The sequence below is a fragment of the Eimeria necatrix genome, genomic scaffold (assembly GCF_000499385.1).
Source record: "Eimeria necatrix Houghton genomic scaffold, Enh_scaff8, whole genome shotgun sequence".
Classification (NCBI taxonomy): Eukaryota; Apicomplexa; class Conoidasida; order Eucoccidiorida; family Eimeriidae; genus Eimeria; species Eimeria necatrix.
This window is the reverse complement of record NW_013654618.1, coordinates 172,371-188,840: the sequence shown is the minus strand read 5'-3', so window position 1 is coordinate 188,840 and position 16,470 is coordinate 172,371. Positions and strand designations below refer to the sequence as shown.

The window sequence follows — 16,470 nt, the reverse complement described above, 5'->3', positions numbered from 1 at the left end:
CAGTTGCAGTAGCAGCAGCAGCAGCAGCAGCAGCAACTGCGGCAGCAGCAGCAGCTGCGGCACAGAAACGACCAATGCACGCAGCTTCGGCCGTACCTAAGGAGGCAGGTAAGGAAAAGATGGTTCTCCCGTGTCAACGGAGAAGCTGCATGCAGCAGCAGGTACTGGATGAGGACGAGACGGAGCTCACTGCTGCTGCTGCCGCTGGCTACGCTGCTGTTGCTGTTGCCGCCGCAACGGAGAAGACCTGGCGCATAAAGGACCCCGGTAGCTCAACCGGGCAGCTGCGACGAGAGTAGCAGTCTGTTGCTGCTGCTAATTAGGCTTCTGGTGCTGCAGCCGTTGTTCCCGTTGCTGCTGCATGCGGCGCATCCTTGGCAGAGGCTCGCAAAAAAATAACAGCAAACTAAGGATTCTCCAAGGGCTCAAAGCTATTACATGAAAAAAATAAAGGTCAATGTACAGCATGGAGTGTCTCGGAAATCGCTGAGGCTGTCGCTCCCTTCACAGTTACTGTCTCCGGGCTGTAGCGCCCGAGTCCTTGACGTACTTAAGGTCGGTATAACTTATTATATTTATTTTCCTTTTTGCTTCTTTCTACATAATCTAAGACGATTCGTGTTCGCCTATTCTATTCACTCAGCAAGCAGCGCTCGATGCCCCGGTGTGCAGGCCGACCTCAGCTCAACAAATGCTGAAGTTGCCATCCGTTACATTTTCAATGCGAAAGTGGCGAAGAGTAAATTAATTTCAATTGTTTGATTCATAATTTTCCATTTTCTAGGCTCTCACTCATGATCGTTTTAAATTCTCGTCGCCGCCACACCAGCGGCCGCAGAACGCTGCCGCTGTTCCACGGTACCCCACTATACCAGCAATAAGTTTCAGTAGAAGTAACACTAGAATTTAAATTTTTCCCAGCAACAGAGTTTGTTGAGCCCAGATGAAGTTTGATTTAGATTGGAGGAGCACTTGGGCTGCAAATAGACTTCAACAAGTACCAACTCAGAGCAGCAGAAACGGTGTCCAAGGCATTCGCAGTAGGTCTGACGCTCCTGCTGCTAGGGTTGTTGTTGCAGTTGCTTCTGCGAAAGATTTTATTTCTGATGTCATTGATGTGGATACTGTACCTGCAGCTGTTGTCCGCTGCACATTTCAGCACACACTGCAGTATCAAAGGTTTAGGGTTTAGGGCCTAGGGTTTAGGGTTTAGGGCCTAGGGTTGAGGATTTCTTGCGACAGCCACACAACGGTAAAATGCACGAAACGAACGGAAAAACACAAGCAAATATGACGAAGGCAGCTTGGGGGTTGTTGCTTTGCTTTCTTGTTTCGCTTTATACTTTTGGTATTCTTAGTCCAATTGGTGTGCAGTTCAATCAACTAAATAAAGGGAAGAACAAACAAAGAAGATAAAACTGAAATGCAGCGAGGCGATAAACGAAAAAAGTACATCATCTATGCAACCAAAGAACAAGAAGAGGGAGTGCACCAAACAAATAGAGTAAAAAGTGGATGTAAAGGAGCTCAGGGACATGAGTGTTATTCAAACACAAGAAGCTTGAAAACGGGAAATCATAGGGCGCTAAGAATAGCTGACGACTACTTTCCGCTACAGCAGAGAGAAGAAATACAAATTTGAAATCATAAAGCCATTCACAGTCACATGAAAGCGCAAATGCATGCGTGTGACTGCAACATAATATTCAGGCAACCTAGCATATCATATGTTCATTCGAAATAAAAGGGCCTGCCCTAACACAGGTACACGTTTGCGCATATGTAGACATATCGGCATATTTGCTTCGGCTTTTCTACTTAGTTAGAAAGCTCAAAAGTCTCCCCGCCATACTGTACCTTTGCCTCCAATTAGTGGCACGCACAACGTAGGCGAGCAGCAGGCTGGCCGTAGCCAAAATTTCAAAATTACCTATGGCTTTCCACTACTACCTGCGGCTGTCCACACCCAACTGACACTAGCTGAAAGGACCCAAGACTTGCTACGGGTATATGCGGCCACCACGCGCAGCTTCCGGTACTTGTTCTAGTATCATCTCGGTGGCTGTTCATGGTATGTGGCATTGCAGTTGCCCAGCCTTCAAACGCTAGCCAAAAGCTGTCATATGTTATTACCATTAGCTGTGCAAGGCATATCCATTGTGTGGTTGCGTGCAAAAGCATCTGATGCCGAAGGTCACCATCTAGACGAGCGCCGGAAGTTCAGAAGGGACCTCAGTCAGTCCCCTTTTTGCGTGTCTGAAACAGGTCAAACTTATGCAATTTAGCGTTGATATGAAGCATTGCAAGCTAGCTGTCAGTCCAGGTACGCGGGAGTGTTCTGATGGTGCGATGATGTTCCGTAGCCGCCCGCAAGGCGCGATAATTTCGCTGTGTGTAGGCCTCAAATTGACTCATTATCAGACTTAAACTGATACAAAAATAATTCGGCTTGCTTTGTCAAGATGCAAGGCTGGTTTGAGTGCGCTCGATTCAGCAGACAACGCAAAGAGGGCAGTGGGGTGCTCAAGTGGAAGTGTGCCAACAGTGATATATTTCCGCGATATTTCAAGCACTTAAATGTTAGAATGCAAGATTTTTCGTCCAATTGCTTGTGTTTCATGTGAGTAAAGCCGCAACTTGGTGAAATAGTCGCTCACAGACACCCGGTCTGGTCGGCAGCGCGACCAGTGCAGCCTGAGCGATAGGCGACACCCCGCCTATCAGGCAGCAGCGCACAGTACGCAGGCTGGATGGATTCATAAATTATGATGACTACGTCATTTAAAAGAACATTAAAAGCTTTCTTCCATTTGTTCAAGCCTTGGACTACTGCAGGTAAGGAAGGGAACTCTTGGCCGTGGGTTTTTCTGTCCTGTTTTTCTGAGTGAGCGTCCGCGAGCAACCCAAACGCAGGAGTGAAAGTGAAGCTTTCATACTTGTCTTCTTCCATTAATCATTACCAGGATATGAAATTGAATTGGAACTACTCAATGTTTTGTTTTCCCACCTGACCGTCAATGCATTGAGTCTTTAATGCTCACTTCGTGTTTGCCAACGTCGGCGCAGCTATTTCAGTGCTTCGGTTTAGACCTCTTCTCGCCAGCCCCCCACCCTGTGCGTTTGCATCTGACTTCCGTGTTACATGTGACTCGCGAAACAGTCGAGTAATGGCCGGTTTCTATCCGTGAGTCGTCTACCCCTTTGTATTGCTTTTCAGGTTTCGGTACATAGTTGGGAAATGGCTCCTAAGCACCTGATCGCCGTGGCCCTTGCGGCCGCGCTGGCTGTGCGCGCTGAGCCTGAACAAACCCCTCCCCCCTGTGCTGCTGGGGAGGTGCGTTTCGAAGGCCGCGCGACGTTTGATGAAAACGAGAGGCCAAGACGTCTGTCTCGTGACGCTGTGCTGACGATTGATGTGTCTGAAGAGGTGGCATCTGGCGAAGAGCCAAAGGCCCCAATCTACACGCACACCATTCCCCTCGAGCAGTACACTCCAGAGTCCGAGATCCCCTATTCTTTCTGCGCCGACATGCAGAAGCTTGACGCCCAGAAGATCTCACTCAAGGCCCGCATCTTGGATGCAAGCGAGGAAGACAGAGTTGAGTGCATTGGGGAAACCGTAGTCACAGCGGGAAGCGACAGCTACGAGGCGGACCTGACCCTGGCCAAGGTGGACAGCGGCAGCAGCAACGGGGAGCTTTCTGTGGCCGACTGCAACTTTACGCAGCTATCTGAAGACGTGTCTGGCATCGCTGTGAAGGCTGCAGTGGAAATTAAAGCTCCCCGTTCCCTGCCCAAGCCCACATACTTGGTGGTCACTCTGCGCGAGACAGACCCAGACACCGGAGCGCCCGAGGTTATCTCTCTCTTCGCCGGAGATATCAGTGCGATCTACGTGCCTCAGAAGCCAGTTCCCGCCTTCCTCTGCGCAAAGGTGCCAACTGCTCCAGAAGAATCCGTCAAGTATACCATTGAGGCCGCAGTTCATGTGGGCTGGGACGGCTACACCAACGCCCAGGAGGAGGAGCGCACCCCCAGGAAGGGCGACTTGGTCACAAGCGAGCCCATTGAGGTGCAAGTCAACCCGGAGCAGCAAGACTACACTGTCACTGTCAACGTCACGCCCTACGAGCCCCGGCAGTAGGCTGGTTGCTCGTACGATGTAATGCGTGTTACTGATAGAGCTAATTGCAATTACTGGCATCACTATCACGAATATCCATGCAGGTTGTACACAGTGTAAACATATCCTTCGCGGGTTCCGGAAGAGTCACAATTTGACAGCATGAAGAAGCAAGAAAGCTTTGGATCCACGTAACTCAGTATTTTTCAGAGTAAACTCGAGTTCAAAGACTATCATACTTCTGAGGAACTCAAGACGGGCACTGGCCTGAACTCAACCAGCGTATACTAGGACTGATACCCCAACTGCATGTCAACGGCCTGAATTGAAATATAGCTAGGTAAAACCCAAGTCAGCTGAAAAGCAACGAAATAAAGCAGCAAGTCAGGTGTAGCGAGGCCCTTGCCCAAGCCCCTTCAGATGGGAAAAAAAACGTGAAAGGAGACAACTAATTGCTGATCAGCTAAGCTGGAACAAGTGCCAGGAGCTTCAATGCAGTGTTCGCGACCTCTTCAGGTTTGCACGCAAGCCAGAAACTTCGCCTTCGTAGCTCCGGTCTTCCACTGCACGCATTTCTGGCCTCAGTGACTGCACAGAGAAAGGACATATTGAACACAACTCACATACCGGCTGGTTAAGCCTATCATCGCCGATGGGTGCCAAAGAGCACCATATGGCAAACCGTTAAAGCGGAGCAGAAAGAAGTAGACCCGACAGAGGGAACAACAAAGAGGAAACGGCCTAAAGCGAAAGGGACAGAGTAAACCAAATTAACGGGGAAAACGGAACGACAAGCACAAACAAGCAAGTGAGAGAGTCTCACTTTGAGCTTCTTCGCTTTCCGTTCGAACTTCATTCGGTTGTGGACGCGTGCATTTCCCTCGTACTTTTTTCGCTTCCTCACGAGCCCCCTATTTGCCATTATTTCTTTCGTCACGTCTATATGAAATAAGTAAAAGGAATCGACACTAATGGTTATATAATGCAGATTTGTCCAGTAATGCTTTCAGTGGTTACACGATAGACAAGCATGCTCACGTGCACGAATGCACACCTGGCTTATATTCAGATGCAGTATCTCAAATATACACACGAATTCGCGTAAGCAGATGCACACGCTCATACACCGTATATATATTGCATGTATGCACCCACTGCGCTTGCGTATATAAATATAAATATTTACTGCATGTGTACGCAAAGCAATGTACGCAGCTGTACGAAGACCCACACTAGTACTGTACAAAAATATCAACAAAATGCGCATGGACAAGTTGCTGAAGTAAAACTTCAGGTCCAAAGTCAGTACGAACGATAAACGCAAGCAAACAGCAACTTATTCATCCACGCATCAAACTGTCAGAGAATAACTACGGCTGAATGAAGACCGAAATAGCGGTATGCTACGCATCTAGAAACATAAACGGAAAGGCAAGCAAGAAACCAGTTGAGTAATGAATTGGTATGCATGCACTAAATGAAACACTACAACGTTTAGAGCCTACTCACGCCTTCTTCCTTCAAACTCTGGTTCACTTTCTGGTAGGAACTGCTCCGCCTTTTCTTTCATCTGTTGCTTCTTCTTTTCTTTTCGCACTTTTGTCTCCTCAACTAAACGCGCAAATTCTTCGTCTTCACTTTCTTCTGCCCCTGCTTTCGTTTCCTTTGGAGCTGACCTGAATCGATATAAATCACCTTCCGTGTTGCTTTAAGAGCACTACGCTAACTAGCGCATTTGACATTAAACGTTGCACGGAGATTTACTATAAATACATAGTAAATGTCTACATACGCATACTTAGTACGCTGAGGCATTAAAGTGGACTCCGTTCTGTGCTTCACTGTAAACTTTGACGAAAACTAGCCCAGCGACAGCACTGTGTGGCTTTGAACACTTTTCAAATGAGCAAACACCTCATCTCTTGGCAGTGGAACCCGTTTCCTCACTTTTTCACTTCCTTATGGTTCTTCCTGTTCAAGTGCTGCAGATTTTGTTGTCTGGCGATGACGAGTTTCTCTGCAAACGCCTTGTTCAGCTTCTTGTTTTCTTCTGCTGCTTGTTTTGCTGCATTCAAATAGTGACTCAACATGCCTCTCCCTCTGGCTTTTTCCTTCCCTTTCCCTCTACTTTGCGAGCCAAACGGTCCATTGTCGTCCTCGCCAACACCCCCCAACTCCTCTTCACAAAAAATTGATAAATCCTCTAAGGTGGAGCCAACAGAAAGAGCCGCGCGGCGCTCAAAAAGCGCGCGCTGAGCTGCTTGAACTGTGCACAAACCACCGCAAAAAGAATGCAACTATGTTTAATAAACATAAACCTCAAAATGAAAACAATACTTACAGCTTAGAGCTAAAGGGCGTTGCCTCTCAGATCTTTTCGGCTTAATATGTACTTAAGTAGGCTCTGAACCGTGGCGCAATTTGCAGCATGAAGAGCGACGACAACGAGTGAAACTGTAGTTCTATTCAAAAACGCTATAGACAACTACTTGTAAGCGTCTCTTTCTAACTGTATACGATCACCATCTGAAGTTACATGGGCATATATAAGCAAGCATCCACATTTTCAATGCACAACTAGTGCACGTTTGTGTCAACTGTGCGCTCTTCGCAATCAACTTCAGTACGCAAACTTCGTTTTTCATTTCAAATTGAAGTAATATTGATACATCACTCTGTGCACTTCAGGGCAGCTGCGCCCCCATACCCAACCACTAAGCCTCCCCGTCCATCAACAGGAATAGTGAGTATAGTTGAAGAAAAAAACATCTGTCGTTAATCGCAAAAACACTCCATGTAGACCCATATATGAGCAGATTTACCTTTTCTTTCCTTTTTTGACAAAGACCTTCTCATCAGCTCCATGTCTTCATCGTCTGCTACTAGCCCCGCCTCCCTGGCTGCCGCTTTGTGGGCCTTAGCCGCCAGCCACCTTTCTATTCCTACTTCCTCAGGAGCATCCCCAGTCATTTCCTTCACTGCCCGCACCATTTCGCTCTTCTTCAGTCGGGCTGCAGCGCGTTGTAACTCGCGAGCGGCACGTCTGGATGCTGAGGCCTGAACACAGGTGAACAACACGGGAAATGTAAGAACATGGATGGCCCATGCAAAATCAAGCAAAATAACCAGAAAGACGTGCGAGCTTCTGTGCCCATAGCTGTAACTCCAACTGAAGACGGGATGGAGAAAGAGGAGAACCAGAAGACAGATAGTCCAGCCACTGGGTTTACAGTTTCTGATCGAAAGCTTCCGTACATTATCTGTAGTGTGTTCCATCTCAATCATTTGTGGCGACAGTTTGGTCTCGTCTCCCTCTACATCTGAGGCTTCACTTCCACTTGCACTTTCATCTCCATTGTCATCTCCACTCTCATCCCCATCAGATTCACCAACTGCAGTAAAAGCCTCCGGCCGTGCGCGAGGCGCCGCTGAATCATGGGACCCTAAACAGAACAAATCACACCTATACATTGTTTTAATCTACCGGATCTATTGAGAAAAAGGTGCAGGAGTGACAACAGCTGATTTGCATAGTGGTATGAATGCACATGCACGTTGCGACGACTTAAGCACGCAACTTCATAACGCAGAACACAGAGGGGACAAAAAACAGGGGAAAAATAGTGGTCGCCGCGTACCTTCCCCTGCACTAGACAGCAGCCGCTGCAGCTGCGGCTTCAGTGCTGCTTCAATCGGCCGCAATTTCTGCAGCAGCAACTTCGTCTCTATTAGGCGCTCAAGGACGGGATGAGTGGCAATAGGCACCCCATGCGCCTTCAACAAAATGTAATATGCAAGGTATGTCAAGTAAGATAGCAACAGCTGGTTCTTGGCGTCCAAGAGAGACACGCCCTGACATATGATGCCGAAAGCAAAAATTGAAAATTTTACATTCAAAAAGTGCACAGGCGGGATGATAAGGATTTCAAAAGCAGAAGAATGATGATGCTCATGAGTCGAATAACAAGCAAAGTAGTAGTAAGAACCGAAAGGTTAACCTTGTAGTGCCGGGGTCGTGAGTTCATGAGTTCCTCGTACACCTAAGATGACGCACCTCTTGAGTTAAGAACTTTTTGGCCTTTGCGAGAGTGATTAACGGCTCGACTTTTTGATTTACTTCTTTTAGAGAGTCCCGCAGCTCCTGTAGCAGCCCCTCAAGCTCGGGGTGTGCCGTATTCACTATCTCCTTTAATTCATCTTCACTCAAGCCTGCTGCTGCCGCCTGTGGTTTCTGCTGCTGCTGCTGCTCCGTAGAAACCGCAAATCCATCCAGAATTGCACCCACTTCCTGAATTCAAAAGCGGTGAGGCGGAAAAACGGGGAAATGTAACGATGCTATGCAGCTGCCCGCACACCTTAAATTCACTGAGAAGCATGAGATATGCATGCAGTGATCCACCCGAAAGATTTTAAGCCGTCAATATGGCCACTCTCACTATACGATTAGATTGTTGCCCAATAAAACTTGCAAGTACTTGTCCATTAGCTCCTTATCAAGCCTGGACATTCCCCCTTCTGACTGGACTCCAGCTTTCGGAATGAAACTGGTTTCATGGCTCTAACCATGAAATATACTTCACTTGTTCGGCTTTTCGATGATTCTCTGTCAAACAGTGAATCCTCGCACAGGGCCAACGGCTTACCGCATCAAGCCTCGCCTGCCACAGCATTTCCTGTTCAGTTCCCTCTGCCGCTTTTTTGTCGGCCCCCTTCTGCTGCTGCTGCAGCGACTTGCCCTGCATGTCGAGCAGCTTTTTCAACGCCTCAATGGACCTGGGATCGGCTCCGAAGTGCTCCTCTCTTACCCCCTCCATCTCCTCCACCTCCGTCACCCGCACCGCCTCAGCCGCTCTCTCCTGCAGCTCCTCTTCGTCTTCGCTGCTTTCCTCGTCGCTCCTTTCGTCGTAGAAGTCTTTGGCTTTCCGGCCCCAGGCCGTGCGGGTTTCCTCATCGGAGCTCGGGGCGGAGTTGGCAGCGTCATCATCTGGCGGCAGCAACACACGCGAAAAAGCACCAGTGCAGGTCTTAGGCAAAGGTTTGCAGAGGTACTTAACACTGCAGATGCTCAGTTATTTGAAAAAAAGTGCCACTAGATATCCCCAGCAGCACCATAGCCGTCTATGAACAGAGGGGGAAGCGGGAGTTGGTAGTTGGCTGCACCTAAACTCGAGTCTGACTGGCGCAGGCAGCCGTGGATGCATGCAAACGGGAAAAATCAAATAAAGACTAGTTTGCTCACCTGATGCTTTACCATCATCTTGGTCATCGTCGTCACTACCCTCATCCGACTCTGCAGATCCCCCCTCCGTGCTTTCTTCCCCATCCTCGTCACTGGCAGTGTCCTCGGCATCCTCAAGTCCCATTTGTTGCATAATTGCGGTCTCGTCTTCGCTGTCTTGCTCATCTTTTCTCCCTCCGCTCAGAGGCAAGAAATCCTCAGAGCCGTCGGACAAATATTCTGCATTCACTGAGGCAGCTGCACCGCCACGGGAAGCAGCGCGGGAAGCCGCTGTGCTGCGGGACGAAGCAGCAGGCCTGCGGCCCGCCCCCCGTTTACCCTTGGCCATTGAACAGCAGTTGTAACGAAGGCGGTGTGGGCACTAGAGGCGCTGTCGCCACTATCGATTTGCGCCCAGGCAGAAAGAGGTCTATTTCAGGGAGGATGGGGGGCACAGGATATAAATATTACACAGAAAAGGATTTCGACAGGCTATGCCGATTGCGTAGGTACAACTGGCGAGCTTCTGAATAACACAAACTTGTGACAGGGCCCCAGCGTATCGACGACTGCGATTCTACCTGAAAAAGCGAGTCGTCCGGTTCACTCCGACGTCTGGGAACCCTCAAATATGCAAGTAATCAGCTCCGTAGAACTCCAGAGGATCCCTTACAATTTGTTTTGGATAAAAAAGCTGCCGCAACAGGGAACATCGGCGAATGCAGACGTTTGCGGGGCTGCGTTCATATGGAGCCGCGCAAATTCAGGCTTCGCTGTAGACGTCTTCTGCCCCGTGCTGGGAAAACGGGGTTAAAGATACGCGAATAATAAATTACTGGTTTGATATTTCAATGATACTAGGGTTCTTTGGTTAGGCTGCGAAGTTTCTGTGTTGCATGCAGCATAACTCATACGCAGCCCCACTTGCTGCAGCTCGCGCGTAGTATGAAAATGCATCGATTGACAAATTAGCAAAGTAACTAAATCCATAAACAATTTTAACAAAAAATTGCCAGTGTAACTACTCTCGCAAAATAACGAGTGATCTGTGGTCAGACCGCAGCACACCGCAAATTCGGAGTATATGACATTGATGATTGCTGCAGAGGGCATTTTCTCGATTGAGTAAAATTTCCCGAGGGTCTTCTGCTTGAGTGATAGAAGTTGCACCAGCGAACCCTAACAACACAATAGTGATGCTGCGTCTATGGCTCCTTGACATTAGAGCCACTGCAACACCGCAAGCAAGCGTTGCTTCAAGTCTCGAAAATACTCGAGCGCTGCTGCGACATTAAAAAATAAAGTTTATGTCTTCGCCCTCGGCTAGGCCGTAAGGACTATGTTCCAAAGAAAGGGGCTCGGGAAGAAGGTGCTTTGCTAGCTTTGCCAAGGGCTACAGCAATGATGTCGGCGGGCAATTCTGCAAGTTTTAGGAACAAGCAGGAGAATCCGCATACGCTTGGCCTTTCAAGAGTTCATGAAACTCAGCACTTTCCGTGAGACCCCTCAACTAAAAAGTAGCACATCGAAGAGCATTGTCCCCACTATGTCACCTGGTTTCAGTTGTCGACACCATAGCTCAGTTTGCTTGAAAGCATTACTGCGTGGCCGAGGCCCTAAATCACATGACAACTCTTAGGTCTACCTTGGCTCCCAAGCCTCATTTCACCTCGCTGGTAGCTGGCCCCTCTTAACAGTCCAGCTCCTGTAACCTGCAAATACGCTTCCAGCCGTCCCAAGTGTAGGGCTTTCCTGCATTAATTGGAAGATGTACTGAAGTGACAGTGCACAGCATTAGGCAGCGAATGTTTTAAGTCATCTGAGGGACTAACAGATCAACACATGTTTTCAAACTATGGGGTCGCGTACGTAGCTCTCCTGAGCGCTCAAGCTAAATTAGGGCTACAGGCTAAGACTTCCAAGGTGGGTTACCAGCCGTTGCCAGCTTGGCTCTCCTGCATCTTACATCTACCGTCCTCATTTTGCAGTTGACAGAAAATGATTGTTATGGTGGCAGTTTCGACTGGTTGAGTAGTTTCTGGGCTGCGCAGTGCATCCATGAGTAATCTAAAGAAACTGATAGGCAACACATACGGTGAACAAAATTGAACGGTGCTAACAGCAGATAATCGCCGATCTCACCCTAGCTCCAGCCTAACTCGCTCCCCTAATTTGTTAAGCCTCACATAAAAACAATAATCGCCTCATTTTGTTTGTGAGCTTCTCCTGGAAAGTTTCAGGAATTACAGCTGCTCCCGCCGCTGGTCTTGCACCTGCTACTCCTGCAGGTGCAATTTTTGGCAGTAGTGCCAGCGTTTCGAGCTTACCGGATAATTTCGACATTGTGCAACAGAACAGATGTGCACTGATACAGGGATGTGAATATAGTTGTTCTTTCAGAAAGTAGTGAATATAATGATTAACCAGGGAACAACATTCTCTTTAATGTGACTATCAGTGGCGGCCAGCTGGCCAGCCTTGAGCAAAAATGTCTGACCTTCATAAGCCCTATTCTCCTCAGCCTTGCTGCGGGGGCTCGGGTCGCTCTGCAGCATCACAGTGCCAGCAGTAGCACTAAGGTACTCACTTGACGCTGCTCTGCTGCGGACGGCCAGCAACAACTTGAGCAGCGCGGCTTTGAGTTCGGGATTGGATCCCAGCTTGCCTTTCAGCACCTCTACCTCCCACAGCTCGGCTGCTCTAGACTGTTTTCTCCTCGCGTCGATGTTTGCTTTTATTTTTGCTGCTATGTCTTCGCTGTGATTATCCGACTGACTGGCCCTCGCATTGTCTACAGCCAGTTTGGTCTCCACCGCTACGTTTTCAAGACACGCCAAGTCCATCGCAAGCATCAGCCGCATAGTCTCCACTTTATTGTCTGTATCTTCAAACTCGTCCGGCTGACTCTCCAGCACTGAGTCCATTGAACGCAGCAGCGCTTCTTTTACTGGTCCCCATTCGGGGCCCTGTAGCGTTCGCAGCAGCCCGTTGTCCTCTGTGAGTTTGAGAGACAGGAAGGTGCGGTGGAGGTTCGGTGTCATAGGCAATTTCCCTTGCGTCAATTCTGTATCTCCTGCAGTACCGTAAGCTGCTGATGCCCTGTATGAGGGGCTCGAGGGGACTCGGACATCTGGTTCGTGAGCGGGCAAAGTGTTTTGCTGTTGTTGCAGCTGCTCTTCCTCGCTTCTATTCAGGCTAGCCACAGATAACGATAAAGCCAAAGGCAAAAGCAGAAAACAAGCAATCCACGCCCTCACTGTACGGCCCGGGACACCCTTGTTGAGACCCAGCGAAGCAGCTGTCGATTTCCTGTGCCTCATGCGAAGTTCCCGCAGCGACAGTCGCAGTTCCGGCATCTGAGGATTCTTCTCTTCATCCTGACCATCCAAGAGGAAATAGTTGTTGCCACTGCCACTGTATGACCTGAAGTCAGTTTCGGCATAAAGGGAGCGACGGTCTCGGTCCATTATTGCATGGGAGAATACGCTAGCGGTCACCGCGGTGGTGAAACGCTTACAGAATCGCGGCTGCGCTTCTTCAAGCTCTTCTCCTCTGTGCTGCTGTTGGACACTGACGAGGGCAAAACGAACTAGAAACGGCACTGCATGCGGGGGAGGCACGTAACGCCGTGCATAGTCTCAGCTACCTCGAAACAAGAATCATAACTGTTTTTCGATACGAATTGTTTGTCCAAAGGTGGGCTTTTCCTATCTAAAGGCCGCATAATGCGATGCATATGCTTTCTGTCACCCCGTCGCAAGGCTGCCGCTCCATCTCGCCTCATTAACGACCAATGTAGGCACTTAACAGGATATTGCGATCTTTGGTTCAAATAAGCGGTCCAAATGTGATTGCATGCCTTCTAAAGGCAGCTTATTACTTCTATGCGTGTGCTCGCTCAGCCCGCTCACGGCCGACACCATGACGATCCACTGGGGAGCTTTATTGGGAGATGACAAAAGAGATCTGCTCCAGTTTGAGTGGGGGATTTTCGTAGCTGAGCACCCACGTTTCATTATAATTTTAATTTGTAATACTGCATCCCACGAAGTCGCGGTATGACTGTGATCGGTCACAACGAAAGCATAGACCGTGTTGTGGTGATGGTCCAGTGTAATCTTAGAGGAGATGCATTGCGCAGCACTACAGTGAAGCGCAAGAACTATTCCGAAGGTATTTACATTCAGTGTTATAAATATGATGCAGATTTGAATCTCCAGATAAACAAACCGGAGCCTTGCAGGGGACTACGCTTTGCGTGCTCTGCAGCAATGCCAGGTTTAAGGTATGCCATTCACAGATGCAACCAGCCATGCCACGCAGAACGAGGCAGACAAAGAACCTCCTTGAAGGAGCAAGACAGAAGGGAAAATATCAGCAAATGTTTCTTATGGATTCAGCAAATGACTTAGCCGTTAGTAGGCATGCTTGTACCTATGTAGCCAGTTAGGAGTCATGTAGGTAATATTTGGCCTGGCCCACTGGAGGGGCAGGGCAAATCTGTAGCAAACAGTAATTGTGAGTGTGATACACTTTTTAAACACCATTTATATTTAAAATCGATAAGCCAGGGGCACTCCGCTGAGCCTCCGCTGAAGATCGGAGGCTCAGGAGGGCGCCCCTGGCTTATCGAAACTGAGCTCCGTTTTTCAGCGGAGGCTCAGAGGAGTGCCAGCGGCTTACCGATACTAAATATAAATGGTATTTTAAAGTGCATGAGCTCAGGTGGTCTGAGCTGCTATCCCTGTAATCACGCGGTATTACAACTAAAAGAGCCACCAATATGGCGATATAAGTCTTTAAATCAAGAGCAAAAATGGAAGTATTCACAAGGCCCTGGACACCACCATACTTGCTGCAGGCGCAGGTTGGAAAGAAGCTACTCCGAGTTCCATGAAGAACATTAGTTGTATGACTTTTGAGCTACAAAACAAATGGGTTAGTTATTTTATCGCACTATTTTATCACACGAGTCAAGAGTTGGTCTCTCGTATGCAACGGTGCATGGTCTACGGGGCCAGAGATCTCGGTAGACTACTTTGCTCATGAAATAACAGAGAAATCTACCTCTTACGACTCGCTTGACTGGACTCAAAACCGTTTAGTTGGCAGTGCCTTGACTGCCTTGGTTAGATTAGCCATTTTTGATTCTTAAGTGTGTGGTGAGCAAGGGTGCTATTGGCTAGTTAATACTGGTTTATAAAGTAAGCCGTTTTGAGCCTCTAGTGACTTTCTTGTGCTGTGAAGACGAGGCCTGCAAGCCGATGTCAACAGGCCTATGCCCCGGTGCACTGGGTTAACTAACCCCTGGCATGATGAGAAAGGCCAAACTACTCAGGGCAACAAGGCAATCCGTCCTTACGGTTGAGCCTCCCCGATTGGACGCCTCCGCTGCGAGTGCCTCCTTCGCTCAAGTGTCATCGCACGCAGGACTTAGGGGGCATGTTCAGCTGAAAGTAGCTCCAGGGCCATGAGCCATAGGGGCAGTTTCTGAGAATAAGGTACACAAAAAGAGTCGAACGGTGCTAGCTTATATCGTCTTCGTGGGAATAAAATGAGCCAATGTGCTGAGAGAATTCACGAGCACAAAAATGGAGCCATGATCCGGGATAGTGAGAAGCAGGCTACTTACTAAATCTAGACTGGCGTGGTTGTAATAACGTGAGACAATGGCCAGCGTTATCGGCTGAAGGGATCTTTCTGGTTGACTTTTTGGGGAGGCGAGAGTAGAGCTGGATTTCCAGCATACTGTAGTATAGGTACGCATGCCGAGCCAGCAAAATTTTTGGGGAAAACTATGATGGTCTCTGCCTGGCCAGAATAGCCAGCTGTCGCAGGATCATGGTGCTTGTGGAGCACCCGCGTAAGACATTTAGGTAGGATCGGCACACGCTATGAGTGCAGATCCGCAGATAAGACAGTTAGAAAAGGAAATAGGCGGCGGCTGCGCGACGCACTGGTTTCTTCTTCTACTTGGTAAGCTGCAGCAATGCACCACTCGCGGAAGATCGGATAGTGCTCATAAGCCAAGACCTATGCGTGCGAAGAAAATGGGGCCTTTCCTGCTGTAGCGAGCGTTGATGATGGCGCTGCAAAAATTTGTAACGCTAGTGACTAAGAAGTTGCACCAAGAAAAGCGACTGTGGAAGAGATATGGGCTCTTGCTCGTGGAAGCAGTTAAAGATGGTTGCAAACTGCCGGGCTTTCGGAGTTCACGGATACTTTTGCCTCCAATCGCTGCTTAGTGTGCTTGTCTCCTGAGACTGTTATAAGCCAGTTTTCTGTGGCACTGCATCAGCCGCCTAGTTGTGCATCTTGCAAGTAATGTGATTGTGAGCTCTTTAAACGAAACTTTCGAGAAATATGACTATTTAAAGGCTTCGACAAACTGAGCTCCTGCAGGTGAGTAAGGATCTAATAACCGTTATGCGTCGTAATCTTAGCGGCGCGCAGTAAGAGACCATTATTGTCCTGGACGATGAATACGGCAAAATGCTCTCGCTAGTGCATCGATTATTTTGACGAAGCCAGGCGCCGCCCGTTGTGCGTAGGCTGATGCGTCGGCATAACTCGAAGGCGTTTAGGATTTCGACAAATTATAGGGTCGTGCAATCGAGTAAACACTGCTTACAGCATCATAGAGCGTGTGCATGGAGTTCTTTCAAGTGGAAAGGGGTGCCGATGAGTGGCTCCAGCTCCAAACTGTGGGCGTATCTGCATAACACACCTTACCATCTCCTTCGAGCATTGGGTTTCTTTGTTTGCACGCTTCCCACTTCTATTTACTACCCCAGTGTTCTTATTCTGCATTTTATGACCCTGAAGGCCATCTCTCGGGTACATTGTAGTTGCGTGCATTCTAGGCACTGCACATGGTGCACTACTGCAGTATTAAGACAATATGAGGGGAACGGAAAGGGTGATGACACCAGTGAAGTAACGCAACAAGGAGGTTCCGAGGATCCGCCTTGCACGCTGACGTCAAGTTTCGCTTGTTTTGGGGTTAGATGCAGTGTACGCGCTACTTAACTGCCACTGTTAAGCACTGCTCGACGTATCAAAAGGAATAGAGCACTTAGCTCACCGCCTAAGCACTACAATGCAGGGGACAGTTCCAGCGTCTAGGGGA

The 16,470-nt window shown here is 48.6% G+C and overlaps 3 protein-coding genes across 3 annotated transcripts; 1 reads left to right on the top strand and 2 right to left on the bottom strand.

Annotated features, from left to right (window-relative positions):
• Positions 1 to 3,238: 3,238 nt before the first annotated feature.
• ENH_00082200 (hypothetical protein, conserved) lies at positions 3,239 to 4,144 on the top strand (the record flags this gene model as incomplete). Its single annotated transcript, XM_013583013.1, has 1 exon — positions 3,239 to 4,144. The coding sequence occupies one exon, from the start codon at positions 3,239 to 3,241 to the stop codon at positions 4,142 to 4,144; it is 906 nt and encodes a 301-aa protein (XP_013438467.1).
• A 468-nt stretch (positions 4,145 to 4,612) lies between these two features.
• Positions 4,613 to 9,690, bottom strand: ENH_00082190 (F24B9.6, related; the record flags this gene model as incomplete). The annotated part of the gene is made up of 10 exons (XM_013583012.1): positions 4,613 to 4,711; positions 4,947 to 5,062; positions 5,633 to 5,799; positions 6,071 to 6,389; positions 6,946 to 7,180; positions 7,379 to 7,566; positions 7,735 to 7,975; positions 8,178 to 8,411; positions 8,767 to 9,107; positions 9,363 to 9,690. The coding sequence occupies 10 exons, from the start codon at positions 9,688 to 9,690 to the stop codon at positions 4,613 to 4,615; spliced, it is 2,268 nt and encodes a 755-aa protein (XP_013438466.1).
• A 1,579-nt stretch (positions 9,691 to 11,269) lies between these two features.
• On the bottom strand, positions 11,270 to 12,808 carry ENH_00082180 (hypothetical protein, conserved; the record flags this gene model as incomplete). Its single annotated transcript, XM_013583011.1, has 2 exons — positions 11,270 to 11,379; positions 11,839 to 12,808. The coding sequence occupies 2 exons, from the start codon at positions 12,806 to 12,808 to the stop codon at positions 11,270 to 11,272; spliced, it is 1,080 nt and encodes a 359-aa protein (XP_013438465.1).
• Positions 12,809 to 16,470: the final 3,662 nt, after the last annotated feature.